General features: G+C 35.3%; 2 protein-coding genes across 9 annotated transcripts; both read right to left on the bottom strand.

The window, feature by feature from the left end:
* Window positions 1-377: 377 nt before the first annotated feature.
* LOC130745888 (54S ribosomal protein L24, mitochondrial-like) lies at window positions 378-4,391 on the bottom strand. The gene is made up of 3 exons (XM_057598309.1): window positions 4,303-4,391; window positions 4,000-4,214; window positions 378-1,112 (listed from the first exon to the last, which is right to left on the bottom strand). The coding sequence occupies exons 2-3, from the start codon at window positions 4,194-4,196 to the stop codon at window positions 602-604; spliced, it is 708 nt and encodes a 235-aa protein (XP_057454292.1). The 5' UTR covers window positions 4,197-4,214; window positions 4,303-4,391; the 3' UTR covers window positions 378-601.
* Window positions 4,392-5,243: 852 nt separating this feature from the next.
* On the bottom strand, window positions 5,244-23,606 carry LOC130745887 (tRNA ligase 1-like). Of its 8 annotated transcripts, XM_057598302.1 has the most exons (29): window positions 23,152-23,598; window positions 22,421-22,723; window positions 21,749-22,189; window positions 21,056-21,106; window positions 20,850-20,932; window positions 20,484-20,583; window positions 19,621-19,699; window positions 18,870-18,993; window positions 18,241-18,347; window positions 17,905-18,033; window positions 17,514-17,578; window positions 17,241-17,405; window positions 16,740-16,900; window positions 16,575-16,606; window positions 15,654-15,817; window positions 14,914-14,993; window positions 13,705-13,770; window positions 13,260-13,549; window positions 12,098-12,205; window positions 11,739-11,836; window positions 11,061-11,121; window positions 10,682-10,758; window positions 10,512-10,583; window positions 10,356-10,432; window positions 9,398-9,478; window positions 7,062-7,217; window positions 6,866-6,968; window positions 6,539-6,697; window positions 5,244-5,932 (listed from the first exon to the last, which is right to left on the bottom strand). In XM_057598302.1, the coding sequence occupies exons 2-29, from the start codon at window positions 22,565-22,567 to the stop codon at window positions 5,543-5,545; spliced, it is 3,666 nt and encodes a 1,221-aa protein (XP_057454285.1). In that variant the 5' UTR covers window positions 22,568-22,723; window positions 23,152-23,598; the 3' UTR covers window positions 5,244-5,542. The 8 variants fall into 8 exon arrangements, 7 of the variants coding, with proteins under 7 accessions (XP_057454285.1, XP_057454286.1, XP_057454287.1 ...); XM_057598303.1 differs by lacking the exon at window positions 22,421-22,723; XM_057598304.1 differs by lacking the exon at window positions 7,062-7,217 and having other exon boundaries at window positions 23,152-23,597.
* Window positions 23,607-25,100: the final 1,494 nt, after the last annotated feature.

Raw genomic sequence — 25,100 nt, 5'->3', positions numbered from 1 at the left:
ATACGAATTTAGACTAGTTTAATTTTCATACATACAGTGTCAGTGTAAAACTTCGCACATACATTAAATCCTTTAGACTGTGAAAAACTTACCTGCGCCACAGCCTATGTGAGAAGCGAAGGGGAGAAGTTTGAGGCTTTACGGGACACAAAGTGAAGGAAATGAAAGAGGTATGCAATTACTGAGTGAAAATAGGTCTCTCAAATGACCCAAGAGGTATCTTTTCTTTTCCTCGTTTGAGGAATTCAACAAGTCAACCTTTGCAGTAAGGAACCAGCCTCCATTTTATCAACATCAAGAGTATGCAGCACAGAGCAGAAGGCCATAAAGAATGGCCTCCATAATGAAAATAATGAGAAAATGGAAAAGAGACAATATGAAAACAATACTCCCTTTAATTAACTCTTATAATGCCTTTCAGATCTAACCAAGTTGGCATCAGAAAGTTCATATGCTACAAGATAATAAGACTATTATTTCGGCTATGCTTTTGACTACACTGTTTTAAGCATAAAAGCAGCATGGCTCAAAAATCAAATAACAGACTTTCATACTGTATGGGCTAATAGAAATTAGACTGTCACTATCAGCTACCATAGCATTAATTAGAAACATAACTTCCAATTTTGAGCTTGTCAGGAGCTAACACATATGACACAGGAACCACCCGTTTTGAGGAATCATGTGAGGTTTCTTCCTCATTTTTAGTGCCTCCCTCTTCAATAGATTGATCATCTTTACGGTCAACACCAATTAGCTTGTGCTTGCCCATCCCAGCATACATTATTTTTCTGATTTCTTTGCGTGCTTCCCTTTCAGATAGTTTCAAATCTTTAAAGCTCTGTTCAAAGTTCGCTTCATCTTCGGGTGAAAAGAACACAACCTCCTTCTTGCCAAGCTCTTCGTACAACTTCTCAATCTTTGCCTTCCACAGGACGCCTATTTCTGTGTCCATCTTGTGATAAGGAGTTTTCAGCAAGTATTCATCAATCCCACCTGCTTTGTCTATGCAACGAAGAGCATGAGTGGTGACTTTAGCACGAATATGTCGATCTAGAATATAACTAAACAGCCGCTTGTCCTGGACATTAGGCTTCCAATTTCTCCTTGTCCTATCAAACAATATTAGAGAAAGATCAAGTTCACATCAATATTGTAGTCTTTTTCTTTCTCTCATTCTTTCTTCCAAACCTATTTAAAAGATAGAAGAACATCACAGCACAACATTTGAACAATCAAAATACAACATGGATGTTCTGAATTTAGTTGTGACCACCGAATCAGAAAAATGATTCATTCTTTTATTACCATACAAAAGCTGTGACAGGCAAGACCATGCAAGTTATCACAATTGAAACATTGTTTGACTTACAATTTTCATTGTTCTTAACATGTTGATTGATTGAAATTTAATGGTTGTTGAATCGTCAAAATTGCACTTCCGATATAGACAGGTTGCAACTATTACTTAAACTGTCAATTTCTTGCACTTTCGATATAGTCCTAATTGTTTTTTTCCCCTAGGTGTAGTCAGCTACATGGATCATACAATATCATAATGCCTTACCATGTATTAAGTTGAAAGATGTATAATTTAAGATTATCTTATATCCTTAATCTTATACTGTTGGGAATCTTAAGATAAACTGAGTTATATAAGAAAACGACAATTAAGCTTTTTCCACTAGGTAGAGTCAGCTACATAAATCGTACAATACCATAATGTCTTCCATGTTTTAAAGTTCAAGGATTATATTATAATTTACCTTCAAAACTCTTCATAGTTTGACTTACAATTTTCATTGTTCTTTCTTTGCCTCTAACTATTTGACAAACATCCATCAAGCCGACCTCCTTATCAATACTTCTACAGGTCTTTTCCACACGTCCAGAACCACCTCAAACAAGATTCTACATATTTTCTATAATAGGAGCTACACCAACTTTCCCTCTAATGATTGTATTCCTCATTCAATCTTTGTCTTATGCAACCACTCATCTATTATAGCATTCTCGTTTCTGTGACACTAAGCGTACATCATTAATAGATTCTTCAAGCTTGAGTGATATCTTACTTTAATTTCAATAAAATTTGATGTGAATATGAATTATCATGTCACTTTGAGGGTAATTTTGGCACTCACATTCTGAAACCAACAAAAATCAACATCAACTGAATTGCTTAAATATGAATCACTACTAGAACAGTACTAGGGTCCAAACAAATAAAAATCAGTATTAACTAATTACTTAAATATGCATCACTACTAGAATAGTACTAGGGTCCAACGCAAATCAATGTTAATGTTCTTTACCAATCAAATCAATTACGAATCATGGTTCATCTCTTTGATGTTATAATAATTAGAAATGATGTCTACACAGTTCGAATAGAATATATTTAATATAATACCAATTAACAAAAGCACATGGCATATACAGAAAGACAACCAGTAAGAATTTGATTTGAATTCCAAATCTAACTTTACATTCCTAAGCAGAAATTAGCCTGGACACTCATGATATAACATTATATGCTGATTTTTTGTATCTCCCCACAACTACTCCCGTGATTGTTAGCAGTCATCAATCATCATACTCACTTGCCAAAGCAAGTTTATAGTAAGAAAGTGTAGCATAAAGTGTACAGCATTCTTATTGTAAATATATTTATCTATTCTACATAATTCAGAATAAGAATATGGAAAAACAACCAACAAAATATACATGAAAAATGCACACATAGTCATCAAACCAGGAGATGTTTGGGCTATCTATAAGAGATGCTATAAAATCTGAAGGAAACAGAAGGGGTATTGTAACAGGGACAGAAAGAACAAATAAACAAATAAAAGAAGAGCTTAGTCTCAGGATTTTAACTGGCTCTCTGTCATCAAGAGCAGCAATTCATTGAATGAGCTGGGAGATGAAAATCAGGAAGATCTCCCATGCACGGTAAAGATGACAGAAAAATTACATGAGAAAACAAAGGAAGAACCAAAGAACAGAGAACTAGTACCCAATACCCATCTCCAGGCAAAGCCATTAAAAAAACCACTTCCTATTGCAAACAATATAGCTTGCAAAAAATAACAAAGACTATACTCTTTACTGACAAACTATATCGAACCCAACAGCTCAGCATTCCACACTCCTTAATCATAGCCATCTTAACAAGATGCAAATAAGCAAACTACATGATCAGTACCACAGTCCAAAAGGAACAATATCCAGTTCCAGCAATGCATAATGATTTTTATACCGCCGACCAGCTAAGTTTGGAACACTATTATTAACCCCCCACAAAGCTATTTTCCAAGTTCAGATGATTTGCCAGGAATATGGAATGCAAAACCTTAGTAGTGAACTTTACAGGCCGTTCAGTAGTACTATATCAGAGAGAAAATTTCAGTTCATTTTCAGGAAAAACTCATTACAGCTAACACAGCTCAGCTTTAATTCTCTTTGTGAAGGACTTAACTTGTTTGAAACACAAAGGGATTGAAGGACATTGGAAAACTGCATTTGTATCAATCCTTCAAATTTTGGTTTTTCTATATAATACTTAGACTACACCCCACCCCATTAATCATGAACCCCATCTTCTTCTTCTTCCTATTAGATTAAGGCCCCGTTAGGAAGAGCTTATTTGAGCTTATCTGATACCATGAGTTCTTATGCCAGTGTTTGAGAGAGCTTATGCAAACAGCTTATGGCCTACCATAAGCTTTTTCATAAGCTAATCAGGATAGCTTATGAAAACAAGCTTATGCTTATAGCTTATTTTCAATTTATTTCAATAATTTTTTTAAATAGCTTATGAATAAGCGCTTATGATAAGCGCTTAATTAAGCTGTTCTCCCAAACGCCCCCTAAGTTATTCTTGTATCTAGAATCTGCAAATCCAGTAAGATATAACACTTGGAGAAGCTAAAGCATGAAAGTTTCCAACAATTTTGGCAAAAACAAAACGAGATAAAGAAGTGGGTGGGTACGAACTTGTTACCGCCATCTTCACTGACAGTATTGCCAAACTGAATGTGTCGTCCGGCAAAGAGACCGCGTTTGGCACGACCCATGACGATCTTGGTTTTGGGAATGCATTTCTGCAACGATTCCTTCGATTTTGGACTCAGATTCTTCTCCCCCACTTTCTTCAGAACCTTCTTCATCATCTCTTTCCCTCTGAACGCCATTTTCAGAATCACTCAACACTGAAACAAGAGAAAATGATTTCAATAAAACAAAATGAAGTATGGAAATATTCAATGATGGCAGTGTTGGATGAGAGAAATCACGCACCGAGCGCCACCACCGTTCACCAGGACAGAGGTCGAAGAGAGTAGCTCTGGACTGACGAGAAAGAAAAGGGAAAATGTAACCTCGACTAAAACGGCACCGTATTTCAACAACAATAAGTTTTTTGTTATATTATTTTTTGATTTTGAAATTATATATTTATTATTTAATTTAGAGATTTAAGCATTTTTTTTTAACTAAGAGATTTTATGCATGTATAGGTTTGAAGCTAAAATGTATTTTTAGAAATATAATTATAGTAACTTAGAAATATGTTTTATAGTTTATTTAAACACCTTAGTATCAAATAGATTTTTTTTATTTACACTAGAACAATCACTTGCTAGTTAATTTATGCACTTGACATTTATTTTAGGTCAAATTTTTAACAAGGTTAGAACAAGCTTTAAAAAATTCTCGAGAGACAAATTCTAGCAAGTGACAACATTACCTCAGCCTAATAATTATTACTATTTCAGAGACAATGTGCTCACGGAGTGAACCCTAAAAGACGAAGCTAAAAATAGAGAGATTTAAAACTCAGTCTTCTAAATATTCAAGTAAACATTACATCCTCAACATACACTTATGATGATGAAGGTTTGATTTTTTTTTTTGAAAGAGATGATGAAGGTTAATGAATATGATGATTTTGTTAGTAATTAGATTATTCATCTATCATTGAAATGTTTTAAAAATCCAGGAAACACCACATAATATACATGGGCATGCCCATCCAATCTCGCCGAACCCGATAGCAAAGTGATCCTAGATCCAATTCAAAAGAGGACTACATCTAAGTTTTTTTATCTCTTCAAAGTAATATTTTTGCAATTTACTTAACCGAGGAACTAAAACCAAATCACGCTTGGGAAAGAGAAACATATTTAACCCTTTATTTTTATCTTCCGATCTGTCTTATTTGAAATTTCAATCTAACTCACTTACCAGGGTAAAAAAATAGATTACACAACAAGAATAAGCCATGAAAGGCAGTGTACAACGAAGCAAGTGAACATAAAATGAATGATCTATCTATCACATGGAAACCTCAAGGTGGAAATCCGGACCATAAATCATACTCGGCTTTCTAAAAGCTTATATATACACAATTCCTCAGGACAAAATGCGCTCCTACAAAAAATTTCACCATCATCTTCTCTAACTAACCATGATCTTGTAATTTTTTTAAAGAAAAAAAAATGACCTTTTTCATTTTAGAAAACTGAGTAGCAAAAAGAACTCAATAAAATTCCATTGTGCCATATATACTGATGGGAGGGTTGAAGTCAATCCGATTTGCTTTCCCCTCTGCAAACAACTGTGGTAACATGTTGGCATCCTTGGCTGCAACCCCTTCACCAGTCCATAAGGTAATATGGGGCCACGCATTTTTTGAAACTATCTTATCACCGTCCACTGAGCCAGGACAAGCTTCAAGTGCAGCCATTTTATCTGATAAGAGCAGTGCCGTCAACTCCACGGGTACCTTTATATGCAGCCAGAGACCATAATCAGCTACAGCTTTGATGCCATGACTTCTTTTGTGGGCAAGAGTCAAATGAGCTCGATTAAGATTCTCTAAATGGTTGCCTTTAAGGAATGCATCAATCTTGGGATTCTTCTCGGCCAACTGCATACATATTATGGCATAAATATTATCACGTCAGATACTGTTTCCTCAATCCTGGGTATATACACATGGACTAATGAACAAAGCAACAGACTTTCCATATACAATAGCAACAAACAAAATGAAAATATGCTGCAATATAAAGCTAATATCTCTCGCTTAAGATAGAAGTGAAATAAATGGTATAATTGAGAGTCATTCTTATAACTGCAATCCTGCCACCTACATCGCAGAATTCAGCCAACATTTTAGACAAGAAAATCGCTCAGTTGGTCAAGTCTCTTGATCCACTGGTCACAAACATGGCTTGGTATATATACACCAAGTATCGGCTTAAAGCTAATAAAAGAGAAATAGAGAATATATAGCATGGTAGTTTTCTTTACCAGCTTCTGTCAAAAACAAAAAAGTTTCATTTTACTACTCAACTTAAATTTGTTTCTAGCTTGCCATTCAAGCTGTGTCCATCTTACAAGATTTTATACTTAAAATTCAATAAAAGCAGACGTTCAATCAATAAGCTCAGCGTCCATCTTCTGAGAAAAATAAGTTGGTTTTGCAAATAACATATCAAGTATAGAGAACAAAATGCAATGTTTCCCTTACATTATTAAGGACACCTTGAATTTCTGCAACTGGCACACTGATTGCAGCAAAAACAATGGCACCAAGTTTCCTCGTTTCGGTATCTGGTGCTGTGTACTCTCCCTTAGCAATGTTTCTCAATTGTTCCGAGACTTGCTTGACAGCAAAATCAAATGGAACCTGCAGATTTTTTTAGGGCAAACCATTGTAGTCTAAAGCATAATTGTGGGGTTTTAAATAAATCTCTAGCATATTAACAATATCTAAATATTAAAATGAACATAGTCAATAACAGAGAACAAGAAGAACTTAGCAAGCGACTATAGGAAACTATAATGATACACTAACCTGAATTGAATTAAAATACTCAGCAGTTTGATTTAGAATATCCCGTAATTGTTTCTCCCATTTTATCCATTCCTTCGCGTACGATCCCTTGGTAGACTCTAATCTATCACAATAATGATTAAGATTGACAACTTCTCAGTTTACACCAAAAACATCAAAGACAAGGGGGTTATAAAAACAAGGGTTAATCGTCTACTTGGCCTCAGTCTTTGTCTCGCCGTCTGAAATTAGTCCCTCCCCGGAAAATTTGCAAATCTGGGTCCTCTCGTTTGCAATAAGTCTGGAGCAGGTCCTCGCCGGAGCCCGAAGCTCCGGCGAGTGATGATTTGACTTGCTGACTGGGTTAAGTATGCTGACGTGGATTAAAATAATAATAAAATAATAAAATTAAATAACAAGTCAGAAATTTAAATTTAATTACAAAAGTAAAATCAATTAACAAAACTAACCCTAGTTTAATTAATAAAAATTAAATTAAATTAGAAACCCAAATCCAAAAGAAAAACATGCTGCTGAAGTTAAACCCAAAAATACCCAAATCCACATCTCAGTTCATCATCTTCATCTTCTCCACCACATCATCTTCATCCCTCAACCTCTGTCTCTTCCTTTCTTCCTCCACACACCTTCTCTGCGGATCTCTCCTTCTCCCCTTTTTTTCTTTCTGGCAAAATGTCTCTCTCTCACTCTCACTGAACAAGAATATGCATCGGAAGGAGAATTGCAGAAAGCATTTCTGCACCAAACCCAGATGATGAAAACACCCCAAATGAACCAAAAACTGAAAGGCAACAATGAAGGGAATAAAAAATGTGAAACCAAACCCAAGACCCCAAAAAAAAACCTTCACTTTGATTCGCTGGTTTCTTCCAAATTAAATTGTGTTGTGAATAATGGGTTGTTTTCAGATTTTGGAAGAAACAATGAGGTTGTTGAATCTGGAAGAGGTTTGGAAAGAGGTTTCTTCCACTTTGAATCAGGACTTTCCACCAAACACCACTGTCTTTCTTCTTCTTCTCTATCTTCTTCTCCTCAAAGCAACTCTCTGTATTCCCCTGCTCCACCACACGTCACCGCCACCATTAACCTCAACCCCACCGCCACCATACCCACCCACTCCCCACCGCCACCCTTAACCCCAACCTCACCCCAATCGAAACCCAAACCACCCACTCCCCACCGCCACCCAAAGAAGAAGATGAAGGGTGAGGGAGGTTGGAGATAGAAGGAAAAACAGTGAAAGAAGAGCATGTGTGGATGAGGCAATCTTGAGTTTTGAGAAAGAGAACGAAAAATTGGGGGTGGGAAAGGGAGGAAGAAATAGGGATGGAAGAAGAGCATGGTTCTGGGTTTCTGATTTTCTGGGATATGGGTTTACTGAGAGAAATCCCAAATTGATTTAGGTTTTTTTATTTTATTTGGGGGGAATTGATTTTTTAGTCAGATCAGGTTAGATTTGTTAATAGAGATTAATATTTGGACATTGATTGGGATTAGTTAGCTATTAGGGTTAATTAGGAAATTTTAATTAATTAAAACTGATTTGTATTTTTTTTTTATTTTTTTATTTTTTTTCCTTGACACGTCAGCCTCATTTATCCAGTCAACAAGCCAAATCATCACTCGCCGGAGCTTCGGGCTCCGGCGAGGACCTGCTCCAGACTTATTGCAAACAAGAGGACCCAGATTTGCAAATTTTCCAGGGAGGGACTAATTTCAGACGGCGAGACAAAGACAGGGGCCAAGTAGACGATTAACCCTAAAAACAATAAGCCGTTGACAAATTGTTGCCATCCATTTAACATATATGAGAATGCTAGCAACTCGCTCTTTTGAACACACTCTTTGACACACTTCATATAATTGGTTTGATTTTTAAAATGTCAGCACATTTTTAAGTTAGAAGATATTGATTATTTTTAAAATAGATCAATCAAAGGTATTGTGTGTGAAAGCGTGTTCAAAAGAGTGTGTTGCTAGCACTCTTCTAGCGGATATTACATGTCAATCATGCTTCACTTACGGCAACAGCATGACAACCATAGGATGTAAAAAAATCTAGTGCATTGTAACACAAGGCTCTTTTGGGGGTGTCTCAAGACTTGAAATGCAAACAATAATAGAACCTTTTCTGTAGTTAAATACATTTGTCAGAACTTGAAGAGTGAGGTATTGAAAATCTCGGAAGTACTTGTTGCTGATATGCAAAGTGCTATCCAATGACATTTTGCTGTCTTCAAGTGTAAAAGTAAATCAGGTTCTTTGTTTACTCTTATTGCCTGACCACTTCGAATCTTTGATATATATATATATATATTCAGTCAACGGGTGAAGCAAATGGTAATGGGTATGACAATATATGTGTTTTAATCTAAATTACACCCTAATACCCACTTGATAGAGGTTAGAAGAAGTTACAAAATCCTATTGTTGTTGTCATCATCATAGCAACAACCAAGTTTAATACACATCTGAAAACCAAAAATAGCGTGATATGTCTATGATATGCATACGGAATCTCGTATAACTGACCTTCCATGTCTTTTAGAGTGAAGCTTAAATAAATTAATTCCTTCCACCAAAATGCACTGCACTGCTTCAGGAAGAGGATTCCTGCACAACAGAAAAAACACAACAAAATAGTAGGTATTACGAGAGAAGAAGTTTTAATGAAGCAAACAGATATGATATTCTCAGACTGCTTAAGGATTTAATAAATATGTCAGCAAGCTGATCCTTGAAACAAACAGAAGAAGTTTTGATGAAGTTGTGATGATGCCAGAAAGAATCTTCTCTCTTCAGTCTGATAAAAGCGATAAACAACTTCTATAGAGACTAGATTGAAGGAGAGATGGAAATTTTATCACACATTAGCTTCATAGGACCAATATCACAGAACCGATACTCTCGAATTAAATGTTGAGATAAGATCAAAATAGGAAGAGAAAAAAACTTATAGAAGAAGATGAAGAAACTCTGTATTTTTATTGTCTGAATCATGTTTGAAAAGGAGTAAGGGCCTCTTTGGATATTAAAGTTTATTGGAGCGTATCTATTTAAAAAAGCACTAAATAAGTTCCAATAAAAGCTTTTTTATTTGCATCAAAACGGGCTCTAACTCTTATTTAGAAGACCTAAATGATTAGTTTACAAGAGAAGCTATGCTAACTGTCTAGATAACTAACTAATCTGTTAGAAATAAACACTAACATAAATTGCCAGCTGTTGACAGCTCGGAGAACAAACTTACAATTCGAAATAAGCTAATACTCCTCCTACCTCTAACTACAAACTATACAATGAGAGTCTTTCAGTTTTTTCACAGCCTCCTCCTACCTCTAACTATTGGTCAATGGAACAAAAGTCAATATAGACAATGACAGAAAGATTAGGATACAATTAATACATCCAGGCTGTAAAATTAATTTTAGAACATTAAATAATAAAAACTGAAATGAAAGCACTGGCACTGGTGTTAACATGAAAATACCTATCGGATTTAAGTAATGGCATCTTCACAAGTGACCCAAAACGCTCAATTAATTCACCCTCAAACTCTTTACGGCTCTGGAAAGCTTTGGCAAAATCAGCTTAGAAAACATTAAAATATAAACAAAATGAAGTAGCAATAAACGAAGCATAATACCTCGCCATCATAAAGGTCATAAAACATTAACAGAACATAGCCAGCATTTGGAGATGCCTTGTCAAGATTTCCCTTAAAAAAATTGAATAGTCAAGTTAAGTTAGTGGAAGGTAATAAAAAATTTATAAAGATTAGGGATCGTATACTCAGAACGTCAAAACTATATATACCGGGTGATTGACTCGTTGAAGAACACGAAACATAAAAACAGCTAATGCATCAAGAGAAAATGGATTTGAATCAGTTCCTGCACAATAAAATACAAAAAGGAACATATTAAGATGATAATGAAGCAAAATAAATCAAGTTCTTTATTACCAAAAAAAATAGTATGCCACAGCCGTCACTTCTTACAGTAACCAAGCTAGATCACTAGCATTTTTTGGGGCATTTCTAAGAAAAACTAAAGCATATGAACCAAAAATGGCATGCAAATGCTTCCAAATTGTTTTATGTTGTGATGGTAGATATGTGCATAGATTATTAAATAAAAAAATTAACAACAGACTTCATCGATACAAACAATTTCAAGATTGTCAACAAACAAACCTTCAGATTCAGGCACAACTGGGACAGCAGATGCCTTGGTCTTGCGACACATGTCTTCTATCTGCATATTTGACAAGAGGAACTTATTAATAAAGAGCAATTTTAGCAAGTAGATAATACGAAGCTGACAACTAGGAAAACATGATACTATAGAAGGGTTAAAAAACCAAATCCTAACCCCCTAAACTAGTTTTTGGGCAGAGTTAGGCACAACTTGAACTCCAAGACCATGGAAGAGAAATATGGCCTTATAAATACAATACCACTAATGATAATTATTGATAAGATTCGATCGGTAACTATCCAATATAATTCTACCATCAAGGGAAGGGTGAAAATACTAAACCAGATCCTACAAGTACCTTACCCCCCATGAGTGTTTTCTTTTTCGTTATTTATATATTTCATTAGTATTTATTCATTTAATACATAATCATTTAAAATAGAATTTCATAATTGTCTTTATTTCTTTCATAACATTTGATATAAAATATAAATGATATATTAGTATTATTTCATATTAGAATTTCCATTAGCATATTTTTTTCTATAAAAAAAAATAAAGAACAAAAAAGAAAGAGAATTGAAAACTAAGGGAAAAGGAAAAAAGGAAAACAGAAAGGGGGCTGGGGAGAAATAAATTCAATAAGTGATAAGTTGGAGGCTTGGAGCACTAGCCTGTCTCCAAACTTCTTTATTTGGGGCATTCTTGTCAGCAAGCATTATAGAATTTGGTTTCTTTCTACGCTCTTCAGCCACTTTCTGCCAATATTTTCCTGTTGATACTCCACATAACTACATATTAGTTATCAAACCAGAATTGACCTAATAAATATATAATTTATTCAAGAATCACAAGTATTATGAAACCAAATTTAAGGTTTCACTGATAACAGTCAAAATTCACAAACAATAATTCCAGCAATCATAATATATACAAATGATAGAGTTACATAATATGGATTCGAATCATGCTAAGGAACCTTAGCAATTTAAGAAACGTCAATTTTAACATTCTTACTTAGGAGAAATTTTACCTTTGATCAGATCACCCATGAGACTATGAACTGGACGATCATCTCCTAGTCCTCCTTGGGCATTTAGCAATTCTTTGCAAAGGGCAGACTTGGCACAACCAGGTATTCCTGAAAGGGAGAAACAACAAATGCTGAGCTGCATAGCAGTACTAAAGGAAAATATGCTAATTATGGGTAAACCCACATCAACAACACTATAATCAATCATGTCTAAATTACACCACAATCATTCAGCGAAAAGATTAATACAAAGCATCCACTATAACCCTGTATAAAACAACATAAAACCAATTGACCATATTTTAACTTTCCTTCAAACTCTTGCAACTCAATTTACATGCTTTTGCTTATAATTTCAGTTAGCGTAATATTTTTCTGTGCTTTTACTTTGATTGACTGACTACTGAGACATGAGAACCTAATAACCTTGGAAGTTGGAACTATAAGTTAACTCTAACACCTTGCTCTTTACAAAGCACTAGGCTAAGCAGGAGGAATCACTAAAGGTTTAATGACTCGTATCTCATTAATTTCATCAAACACTAACTGGAATTGTTTTCGATGCACTATAACAGTTCATGAAACAGTGAAGCAGCCAATCAATCAACTTAATAGAATTTAATATAAGTGATTAGGACATCGCCCACATACATCTTTTTAAGCGGAACCTCCTCAGAGGTTGTTGGACTTGTGCTCCTTCATCTTTTTAACTTGAGTCTCAGAGCCCTTTTTTTCTTTTTTATTTCCGTGCTTTTTTTGTTCCGATTTTATTTTATTTTTCTTATATTTTTGATTTTTTTAGATCATGAGCCGTTAGGCCTTTTCAGCTCTGATACCATACTAGAATATATATAAGTGATTAGGACATCATCCACATACATTGACCACAAAACCTTAAGGCACTTAATGCAATGGGTATGTCCTCAACTTATTTATTTATACAATGTGGGACTTCTTGAGTCAAACTTGTATTACTCTAATAATACAACTAGAAGGCATATTTTATATTGCTTCGTCTACCAAAGATATAAGAGTAAACTTATTCTTAATATTCATATTTCTAAATACGTAATTGGAGGCACTTGATCTTCAATGGTTTAAAATATAATGATCAATCAAATGTAAATCTAATTATTGGGGAAGCGAACAGTAAAAGAATTACCGGGAAAGAATACAATCAACCCTTCGTTCTTCGGAACTGTGTCTTTGACTGAGATACTAGGCCCGGATGGTGCCATATCTCGCTCTGCCACAAGATCACCTTCTTCATCCTGGCCTTCCTCAACAATGGCCAAGAAATCTTCAGTTCTAACTAAACTACCGGCAGAACCTATTAAGGCTTGGTTCTGTGGGCTACGTTTAGCAAACTGTTCAAGGAAAGGTTCAGCTTCACTAAGATATATTGATGATGACAATTGCTTATTTCCACACTTCCTTCTTATATGCACAGCCCTGTAAACAGATAAAATATAAGTAGCTGCACCAACCACATTAAGAAAATGATAAATAGACGGACAGAAAGGCACATAACAAGAGAGGAAAATGACTCTAAGCAGAAAGTCAAAATCATAGTGAGGGACCATCAAGAAGAATGATTCAGGAGCTACCATTCATCAAGCATCATGCTAAGTTCTTTCTGCTTTCCTGGAGAGGTTCCCCATATTTTCATTTGTCTGTGACATTTAAAAAGTAAGGGGAAAAAAGTAGTTTAGAATTAGATTGCAGCCTTGGATAAAAAGTATACAATCATTGCAACTTCATATCTTTTACAACAGTATGATTGACATAACGGCAAGTAATATCTCAAAATCCTCACGTAATATATTGCAGCATCAACATGATATCTAGCTAAATACTGAATTAGGTCCATAGATACTAATCAGAAATTAGGAGAAGAATGAAACTATGAAAGCAGAGATAGGATTTTATGGATGAGAACTACCATAGCACTGGACCAGTGATGAACCCAGCATAGTGTTGAAGACAAGCTGCTGTTGTTCCTCTCAAGTTTTTGAGAGCCTGAGATCTCTCATACAGTCATACCTAAACCACAATATCCCTAATCCCTCCTCTCCCCCCCCCCCCCACCCTCTCTCTCTCATCCCCCCTCTCACTCTCCCAGTTAACCAGAATAGCACAACTGCCATGCTGATAGACCAATACCAAGATAGTTGTCAATGGATCAAAGGATATACCATAGATTTAAGATTAATGTGAACTTGGTTTTTATGATTTTGAAAATTTGTTTCAAAAAGAAACTTTTTCAGGGTATGGGGTACATGATAAAGTAACTTCAATGTCTAGCAGAGACAATAACAAATCAAATTCAGAATTGGGCTGGCTTCTAGAATCCTTCTAGCTTGAATCCTAAGGTTTACATCTCCATGTATCTCTCCATCATTTTGTATGATGGAGACAAGGACTTAAACTAAGAGACTTGTGGACAGTGGTACAATATATTCTCCAATTTTCACCTCTATGCTAGGATTTCTGTGCCTCTAGCTAAACTTGCATTCCATATACTTTGTTTTACTTCTACTAAAGTGGAATCTGTGTGCTTCCAAGACTTATCTTCATGTCTCTAACTTGACATTTATTTTTTCCCTCAACTTTCCAAATATGACTATATCATCCAACTGGATATGTACATGAAACTATCATAGGAAATCAGCCAATAATCCATAGTTAAACTAGTTATGAAAATAAAGCAAGCAAACTAAAACATATATCACATCTAAGTAGATTATAACATATATGACATATCTCATCCTCTAGGAACTACACTTCTGGTATCAAGTGCAAGCCACCCAGATTACCTCAGATAATAAGCCTTGTAAGCACTTTGACCTTCTTTAAACAGAACTGGTAAGCCATTTCGAATGAGAAAGGTTCGCAACTGGCATGGAGATTCAAAATGAGAAGAAGAATAATAAGAATACAAATTCACTAGAATAGAGAAGTTAGTATAAATATTAGACATAATCATGGACTGAAGAGCCATTCCTATTTCCTAGCAATAACACACAGGTACAAGAACTTTTAATGAGTATTATTTCAAAGCAATTCTAAAAGCTAAGGTAAAACAAAAGGCACCAAATGGAAGCAATGATTCAATGCAGATATTCTTAAAAAGCAAGAAAGATGCTTCGATAAAGAACACTGGGATATAATTTAATGCATAAGTTGGAGTTTGGACCCCTTCTGAAAGATTATTTTTAGGCTGGTGTTTTGAGCACACATGATGTCACCAGTAGTTCCTACACAGAACACATTAGCACTGCTTTTCGGATTTCAGTTTCTCTCTTGAAGTCCCATACCTGAGGACATTATTTTAACTATGGGATTGTGTAAAATATAATGCGCACCCAACAAAAAGCAGACAACCTACATTGTTGCCACTTGATAGATTTAAACCACAGAAAAGAAAAAAGACAACATTATCTAAAAGTGGTAATAAAAGTTATATATACTACAGGCCTCATATCACCACACAAATTTATAACTAAAATGATTATATTGATGCAATTGCTCAGAGATCTAGAACATGGATGTTTACCTTATATGTAAGAAATTTCAATTTGACCATTAAATTTGCATCTTCATCAGCAAAATCATCTTTCTCAGAGCTAGTACTATCACTTTCATTTATACTGCTTTTCATAGAAATTTCAGCTGCTTTCTCCTTGTTTGCTTTAAATAAATTGATATCTACAAAAAATCCTGGAAAGACTAAGGAGTCAGAAGGTTGTATAAATCAATAAGCATAACAAGCAGCATATATCCTTTTTTGCACAAATCATTATCAACGTGATATAACTGTGTTTCTATTGGTCATATATATAATCATTTAACGTTGTGTTTTGTTTCAAAGGCTAAAATTTCAATTTTTTTATTGCAGCTTCATGAAGAGCATATTATCAATCTGGTTTACACATCACGGATTTCAGAGTCACTTCCAATAAATTTTAAGACTAATCAAAACCAAGGTCTCAGGTATCAACTATCAAGCCATATGGACTCGTAGCAATTGAGCACTCAAGTGTCCACTAAAAAATTTGGCTACTAGTTACTTGTGACACACTCTTCAAACATCATTAACCAAACAAGAGGTTGATTGTTCTTAATTTAGAAGTATTATTATGTACGATTACTTTTTCTTTCCCCAAAAAACTTATGAATGACTGAAACTAGTTTAGTGCTCAAGAGCTTCTTAAGAATCTTAACTGTCACAATAATTTCCATTTCAAAATTCCTGCTCCATAATCTAGGAAGTGATAAAATTGTCAAACACATTTTGAATACAACCATTTACATCTATCGAATGCAACTACTGAACCTGAAGATATAACAAGAAGGACAACTACATGTAGATAACAACATAACCTAATATCCTAGAAGAAAGCAAGAAATATTAGCTTAAGAAGTTTGCATAAATGAATTGGATATTAGAGAAGTGGAAGTAAAATAAAGTATTTACCTCGATACAGCGGCCACAATCCAGGTCTATGCCTGAAAGTACCAAACATTTTGTACCCATATCAAGGAAATGTATGTTGTAAAATAATTAAGATGTTCTAAGAGAATATTTTAGGAAATTAAACAAGCTGGGTTATTCAGTGGAAAAATCATATTGAAAATAGACCTCATCTCTTTTTGGTATCGTCGAAAAGCAGAATCACTGTGTACATGAATGACCATTTTGTAAAACACGTTGTCGCTTGATATGGCATCAACCTTGTGGAAGTTATGATAACATTTGAATGCAGCAGGGAAGCGTTTTTCCCTCATCAGTCGAATAATTTCCTGATTCAAATTCAAATAAAAGCTATGACTATGAACTTGGCAGAAAACAATTAAGCATTTTTTAGAAAAAAGGTGGAATCATAAACTGCAGAGCAAAATTAAATGAAAATGTCAACAATTCTTAACTGGGAGGCCCTTTAAACCATGTGTTGAGGAAGCTATTTCAGACATGAAAAGGCTTAATTACAGGGAAACAAATAATTTGAAAGGCATCCAAGTAATTTGGCAATATATTAAAAGCCAGGATATACAAGCTTGCACATGAACAAAGTTTAATACTTGACGAAATTGACATGATTGCATGTATAAGGTTATATGATATAAGAAAGCCTAGACTGACCTGCAACTTTTTTGTTGAATAGTCTGCAGGATGGGCTTGTAAAAATTTTGAAACAACGGATCTGTCTACATTTCTTGAATGAATATCAGCACCATCAGTCCCATACCAATCTGAATAGTCAGGACAAAAAGAGCTGCCAACACTCTCGAGAAGTGCTTTTATTTGCTGCAGAAGCATTCCAAATCACAAAATTGAATTACTATAAAACCATCTCCTGGAGTGACAAGAATTGCAATACTACTTCTAATCATGGTAATGTAGTTTACCCTATACCTGCTTTTCATCAGATCTATTTGCTGCACAAATTTCCCTTAGGCTTGGTCCGAAATCAAGGGCAACTGAAAGAAAAAAGATAAATCACATATTTAGTTTAAAGTTTAAACTGCAATCTGTGCTTTGACTAACATTTAGGAGTTTCAAAAGAAAGTGTCTTGGACAGGGGGGAGGGGTAAGTAACTGTTACATCATTGAAGAAGTCCTATTTTTCAGAACTGCTTGGACTAAATATTGGTTTTATGATCCCAACACATACTTAATCATATTTACTAAACAGTCAAGCATATATGACATAGCATAAAATGAATATATTGATAAATAACAAGGCATTCAACTAAGAAAACGATAGAGCAGCTTGCAACAATATTTAGAGAATCAATCAGCATACCTCCATCAGCAGGTGGAGGAGGAAATTCTTTCAAAACTTTTTCAATATGGTTTGAACTCTCATGACTCACAAGACGAGCAACAAGACCCTCTAAAATTTCTCCTTGGGCTTTTACATGGTCTTTTGAACCTGCAGTTACAAAAGTATATCTAAATATGCAGTGAATAAGACAAAGAGGTCATGCAAAGAGAATGGATACTTAAATGAGACTAGTAATAGTAGAAAATGAAATACTAGAATCAACCATGTTGAACGGAATTGAAACAAAAAGAAATACAAATCTATAAAACTACGAAGGATTACATTACACAACCATGCTAAGCTTAAAACTCATACCTGGTACAGATACGTCTGCAATTTCATCAAGAACCTTGCATACAGACGTTGCAGTACCTTCCTCACATAAGGCATCATAGGCAGCAAAGAAGGAAGAGGCTGATTTTCTACATTTACATAAAGGTGTGAAAATGAAACCAATTTTTTCTTATGCTCTTGAAGACTTTCAGCAGATTATATTAAGGATAAAAATCTAAGCCAACATGTTTTACTTGACATAAAATATGATCAACAGAACACTTCTCGGTAAATAATAAAATTAGCTCAACAGAATCTATTATATACTAATTTGAAATCTAATTAAAATCAACCAAAGAAAAGGAATCATAAGAAATTTGTGTACTAACATTCTTTAAAGTACAGCCTACAGTTCTTAAGACTAGACCAACCTAACAATAAAAAACAGTTCTATTAGTAAAAAAAAATTACCATTACATGAAGAAAGAAAAACTGATGTCAAACACCTCTAAGAATTTTGTAAATAGAATACCAACACCAACAAATCAGATTTTATTCAAATCAAATTACAAATTTTGAAATGTCATATTTAATGTAAGTCATTTAGAATATGTCAAGTAATAAAGGTCCTCTATTTATATTTTTAATCAACAAAAATCCTAAATGTTCACCTTGTTGAAAACAACCACACATGATTTGTCGGTAGGCGCCATTTTCTGCAAAAAGCAATTATCTCAGGAGTTGAATAGAACTTTGGCTTTCCATTTCCCAGTTCAGTGACTGCTGTAACTACCACTGCTCAGAACAAGAAAAACCAGTGAATATGAGATATGAAAGGAAGTTATTCAAAATTCCGTATGAAAGCCGTCTTTAAACAAAAATATTCTAAGTTGGAAGCGTTGTTGGTTTCTTACATGCAGCAGACAATTTCAATGTCAGAAATAACTCAAAAAGTATTGCAAAAATTTCATTCCCTTTTAACTCACGGTCCTGGAGAAAACTACGAGTCACCGTGCTTACAAATACACTAATGGTAGAAATCAGACACATAGCCGTTACTGAAAGATCTCACAAAGGTGTAGACCATAATTAAAACAAAAACACACACAAAAAACGTATGAAAAACGGTAACCATAGCTATAAGCCTATAACCATACAGCTCAGCATATACATCTGTATAATATTCCTTATAATTCAACATCTGAAATCTAACATAACTACAAGCAGATAATTTAACCTTGATTGAAAATTTAATACATCAAACTTGGGCTTATTTCGTTGAGACAAAGTAAAATTAATCCTTTTTTAGGTAACAGTTTGAACTCTTTCTTAGTTTGTACCTAGCTCTTCAACTGCAGCTAAAAATGCTAGTGTTCAAAATACTAGGAATTTTCTGGAGCCCATAATCTAAAAGAATATTACCAAAATCTTCTTGCGGACGCTGCCCATGGTCTCCAAGTACAGCTGTTACTAGTTCCATTGATATGCACATATGGTTTCTCTGTAAGAGAAGACAATAGATATGTTTATTTCTTGATCTTGAGCATGAACTTATACTTGAAAGTTAAGTGAACTAGCAATAGAATGCTACACCCATTCACAGCTACAGAAGGAATATAACTAATAGCCCTATTAAGTGAAAAGTGCATGTTGATAGGGGGAGAAATACATCAGTCAAAATGACAAACAAAATGCAAGTATGCCGAGTTCCATAAACAAGAAAAACAGAAAATCAAATGATCATAAATCACGTGCTGAAAGATTGACATTTTATTCACAAGCTAATTGTCCATACATTTCGATCATCAATCCTGAAAGTGATTTAAAAGAACAACCAAAAAAAAGTGGTAGAAATTTCAGCAAATAAAGATTAGCAATTAATAATAAATATTCAAATTAAGGAATTTTAAACCATTCTTCTAAAAACACTACAAATTGAACCAGACAACCAGGACATGCACCCGGAATTCTGCAGATAAAAAGAAAAGGTCTAAATATGCACATAGTGACCAAATGTTTGGGACAGAAAATATAACAATCTTTAACTAAATATATTAAGCAAGTCTGAGCATCTTAGTAGAACATTTTTAAACAAAATTTAAAACTTAGAAAAAATAGCCTGCACTCCCTTTTCTAATGCCATGCTCTAAATATAGTTATTGTTGCCAAACATATTTGTAGCTAAAACTGGTCCCATCATTGAAGATGTTTTTGCTCACATCACTGCAGAATCCTAGAGATGATATTGAATTTCATCCTTCTTTATATATAGTTTATATTTTTACCTCAAGAAAATTATTAAATTCAGCCTGTTTTTTCGAAGCTTCAGTTCCCCAAGCCTCACGAAACATCCGCCCAAGAACAAATACACCAACAGCAGTATATCTGTACAGAAAAAACGGTATGATAAATAAATAGCAAAAATTAGCCACACAATATGGGATAATAAAGTAAAAGTTGTTTGGAGAAAGGGGTGCACCACAACAATCATACTCCTAGAAAATCATTTATGTTAATTTCATGCTATTCACCATTTATATAATACTGCATGACCATTAGTCGTAACAAAGGAAAAACAAAGAAAACATCAAGCACAAAATAAATATAAAGGGAAAACATAAATAAAGAAATAATCTCTCATAAGAGCATACATATTTCCAAAACTGTTTTTTGCATAAGCTCCACCCTCATGGCCCGCATACATAAAAAGAGAACCAGAATGTTTAAGTGAAACCTGCACATGCAAGTCAATAAAATCAAGTCAACCACTGAAAATGAATAAAATCAAAGATTATCCAACTAGTCATTCACCAGAAGGAGAAAAAACTTTACATAAGGTCAACAACAATCACCATACCTCTAAGGTAGCCAAACCTTTTGATACCATCTCAATCATCCTTGTCCTGGTCTGTAGGCATATAGAAGACAGACAAGTAACAGTTTAAAAACAATAAATAGATAGGAAAATGCAGGTAAGAGAAAATTACCCTATCCATACAATCATCAATTATATAAGTTTGTAAAGAATAAAAAAAGAAGTATGGATTATCATGCATAACAACAAATCATGTGGCTGTTGGGACCATTCTCTTAGAGTCTAGTCTTAAAAACTGTGATTCTTTCATCCCTGAGAGAACTTAGGCTGCTAGCAAATGTGCAGGGATTTGGAGTGCTAGCACTGAGCAGAGTATTTTTAACTTTAAGAGACAAATTCCTTTATATTTTAGCTAACATCCTCCATATCAAACAGAAATCCTTCGAAGAGATAAGTGTATAATTCCCGAATCATTTATCCCATCCTCCCGACATCCTAACATCCTAAACTCCAGAAGGAAGAAATGTGCCACGTAAGGTTCCACAAGAATTATGTTTAATTGTCTAGACTAGTACTATCCCACTAGGCTGAAATTTAAACAAGCAATACATTTACAAAGAAAAAGCATATAAACTATGAAAATTCTTCAGAGTTTCACATAACACATTTCAAACATATAAGCTCAAATCAGAAAAACAAAACAGGAAAAAGAGCAATGGAAAGTTCATAATATACCTCTTGATCTGACTTTTCATTCTCAAATTTGGGGTAGAAAGTTGCTCTGATATGTGCTTGTGAGTAGGTAGAGTTGTCCACTTCGAATTTTTCCAACAGATTACCTTGAAATAACTTGCTCAAACCAGCACCACTAATACCACTCTTCTGAGTAGAAGCCACACCACCAGCATCAACCCTTGCACCATCAACCGCGACTTTACCCGCCGGTTTGTTGTCGACTTCAGGTGCAGCAGTAGTTCCATATGATTTATGTTTCCAAATTGCACCCTTATTAGCATGCCCTAACCCCGTTTGCTCACTGTTTTCACCAATATGCATTCCAGCAAGCTTGTTAGAAACAGTTTCAGCAGCAGTTGCAGAATCTCCCATAGCCGATGATAACGGCGCCTCATCCTTCGGTTTCTCCGTCCATTGCTGGCCACCGTGACCACCACTTCGCTGCAGCAAGATCACCATCAACCAATTAAACATCATCAACATCGCGTTTTCCACTAAAAAACTAGCACGATTCACAAAATTTCACAGTAAAACTAAGCAAATGCTATAATCGAAAATCAGTTATCGACGGTTATCTTGAACGCAACTAAAATCAGTTATCGGCGGTGATTTCTACGTGAAAAGCGAAAACCTAATTTGACGGTGCGGTGAGGGAATGGAGGGAGTACGTACCTGATTGCAAGGCATTGTTGAGGGAGGAAGGGTGCAGAAGAAGCGGTGGGAGGAGGGGAGGAAGAGGAAGGTTGTGGAAGTTGAGAGAGGAGGGAGGAGGAGGATGCGGTGTGAGAATGTGCAGAGAAACTTATGCGGTGCCGACATTCAAGAGAGAAACGACGAGTGAGTGAGTGAGTGAGCACTGACTCGGCGGTTTTTCCAGAAGCGGCGTTGCTGCGCCAGAGAGACCCGGCAAAAGGGTAGTAACTGTTTATTGGAGGTGATGGCAAACACAGAACACGTGTTTGCAGATTAATTACCCTGCACGCGCGATGTACATGATTATTATGAGACTGTAAAGTGATTATTAGGGATAGCAATTGGCCCGTGGTTAAAAGGACATAAAACCTTCTCTAAACACCGTGGTTAACAATGTTTCCGTAACAAAATCAACAAGGAAAACAACAAAAAAGTAAAATGTCATCTAACCCAAAAGAAAAAACACGAAATTCCTAGCTCTTCATGCGTGCTTAATCTTAAAAACCACATATATATATATATCACTCATCAGCAGGAAAATGAAAAGCTATCGCTGCACAAACATGTTGACCAAAAAGTACAAAGCAAAATTCAAACGTGCAACGCATGCAAAACTAACGAGCTGAAAAGCGAGTCATCGGAAATGATGATGAACAAGTGTTGACCAAACTTTGAAATTAGAGCAGGAATGATGATGATAAACCCTTTACCTTGATACTCGGTCCTGAATCCATGTCCTCCAACAATTCAGCACAAACAGAATAAGCAGCAGGTGGATAATGATAAATGATAATCAACGAGGGAAGAAGCTAGCTAGCACATGATAATCAGCGTGATCAGATCAGAAAAAGAAGAGAAATCAATCGAATTACGGAATTGGGAGTGAGGAGGAGAACCGTAATGAATTGATGTAGGGGAATTTGAGCTGGAATCAGGAATGAATCGAGAAGGTGGTGGTGATTAGGGTTAGAGGGCGGTGGAGGGTGGCGCACCGCCGATTGGGGGCGGAGGAGGAAGAAGAAGAAGAAATGGTTGCGTGTTGGTTTTGACCGAAAAGGCCCGAAACCAGAAACCAATCTCTCACTTTCTCCACTTGCAAAGTTCGGACCTGTCCACCATTATTCAATCCGGTTTTTCTGTGGCAACACGTCCGGGTTTGGTTTCGGTGCGCTCACGTGTAAAATACACGCTGCCATTTTTTTTATATATATGTTTGTCAATGTCAATTTTAGACAAACAAAATAAATAGGTTTTTTCAACCATGACGATGTCATGCTGTGTTTTTTTTTTATGGGGAGGGCTAGAAGCCCAAAAAACAACCTCAAGTGAGAAGAAAAAAGGAGGTCTATGAGACTAGCTTGCAAGATGATATGCGACTTGATTAGCTTCATTAGGGACTCAACGACATGCAATAATAACCTAAATTCTTCTGCAACCAAGGTTGAATATGATAAACCAAATAAGCAAAAGGATGATATTGCTCAGAGGTCACGTTCAAGAGCTTGATAGCTACTTGCATATCGCTCTCAAGAATAACGCGATGAAGGTCAATGTCCCAAGCCAAATCCGACATGGAGAGCATTGCCCAAAGTTCATATTAGAGAACATTACTTGCTCCAAGGTTGTGAGTGAACTTAAAGAGCCAATGATTGGATTCATGTCTATATACCCCACTGCCAAAACCTGCCAAATGCATAACGACTTTGATGAACCATCGACATTGCACTTTATCCAACCGGGAGGGGGGAAACCTCAACTGATTAGAATTTGCTTATAGATGGGAACCCAATTTGGTAACACCTTGCATAATCAAGAAGAATTGCTAGTAATCTCTGCCTTAATCTACGTTGTCCGGAATACAACACTTTGTAAATGGAAGGCTTGATGGTTAAATCACTCTGAGCCTTCCACACACCTCAGAGCATGGGGCCAAACAAGAAGGAGCTAAGGCCAACCAACACATCCGACAACTAGGCCATCGTGTCTTAGAGTGAAGAAATCAGTTGTACAACAATGGAAATCAATTGCAACCAAAACGAACTCACTTAGTGAGAACCGCGAAACAAGTGCAACACTAACTCTATTTGCAAATTTCACAAAGGGAACATGAGATTATTCGTAAATGCGGCTTCCCAACGACAGAGGTTGGTCAAGATATTGTTGTTGCGAATTCTCCAAAAAATGCTCGAATTGGTTGGGGTCCTAGCTATTGCCATAAACAAAGATTTGTTTTTACTAAGGTAGTAGTATATCATAGATACAACAAAGTTAAGTGTGTTTGGTTTGATTATAAACTTTGATATGGTTGAAGAGAATGTGAAAAAAAGAGAAAGTGAGAAATGAGAAGATGACTAGAGATAAATTAATGAGAAAAGAAGTAGATTTAGTAAGTTGTTTAGCATCATAGAAATATAGAAGAAAGAGGGGAGAAAGTATGAAGAATATATATTTTCTTTTATTTGGTTGAATAAAGAAAGAAAAAACGGTTTTTTTAAGTCAAATAACGATTTTACTCGATCATTAAAATTGTTTCATTGAACAAAGTAAATAAGACAAAGGGCATGCATGACAATTCTTTGAAAATTTGCCTCAAATTCATCACACCATTGACGAAACTCATAAAAGTTATGGGTCCCGCGTGTCAGAACGTGCGTCAACC

Source organism: Lotus japonicus, chromosome 3, assembly GCF_012489685.1.
Source record: "Lotus japonicus ecotype B-129 chromosome 3, LjGifu_v1.2".
Classification (NCBI taxonomy): domain Eukaryota; kingdom Viridiplantae; phylum Streptophyta; class Magnoliopsida; order Fabales; family Fabaceae; genus Lotus; species Lotus japonicus.
This window is presented reverse-complemented; position numbering and strand designations above follow the sequence as displayed.

Excerpts from the sequence above, each read along its gene's own strand:
- LOC130745887 (XM_057598302.1), bottom strand. The coding sequence starts at position 22,567 with ATGTCGGCACCGCATAAGTTTCTCTGCACATTCTCACACCGCATCCTC. Across the intron at positions 17,406-17,513 it reads ATAGATCTGATGAAAAGCAG|CAAATAAAAGCACTTCTCGA; the intron begins GTATAGGGTAAA and ends ATGCTTCTGCAG. Across the intron at positions 16,901-17,240 it reads ATTCAACAAAAAAGTTGCAG|GAAATTATTCGACTGATGAG; the intron begins GTCAGTCTAGGC and ends AATTTGAATCAG.
- LOC130745888 (XM_057598309.1), bottom strand. The coding sequence starts at position 4,196 with ATGGCGTTCAGAGGGAAAGAGATGATGAAGAAGGTTCTGAAGAAAGTG. Across the intron at positions 1,113-3,999 it reads AGTGAAGATGGCGGTAACAA|GACAAGGAGAAATTGGAAGC; the intron begins GTTCGTACCCAC and ends ATTGTTTGATAG.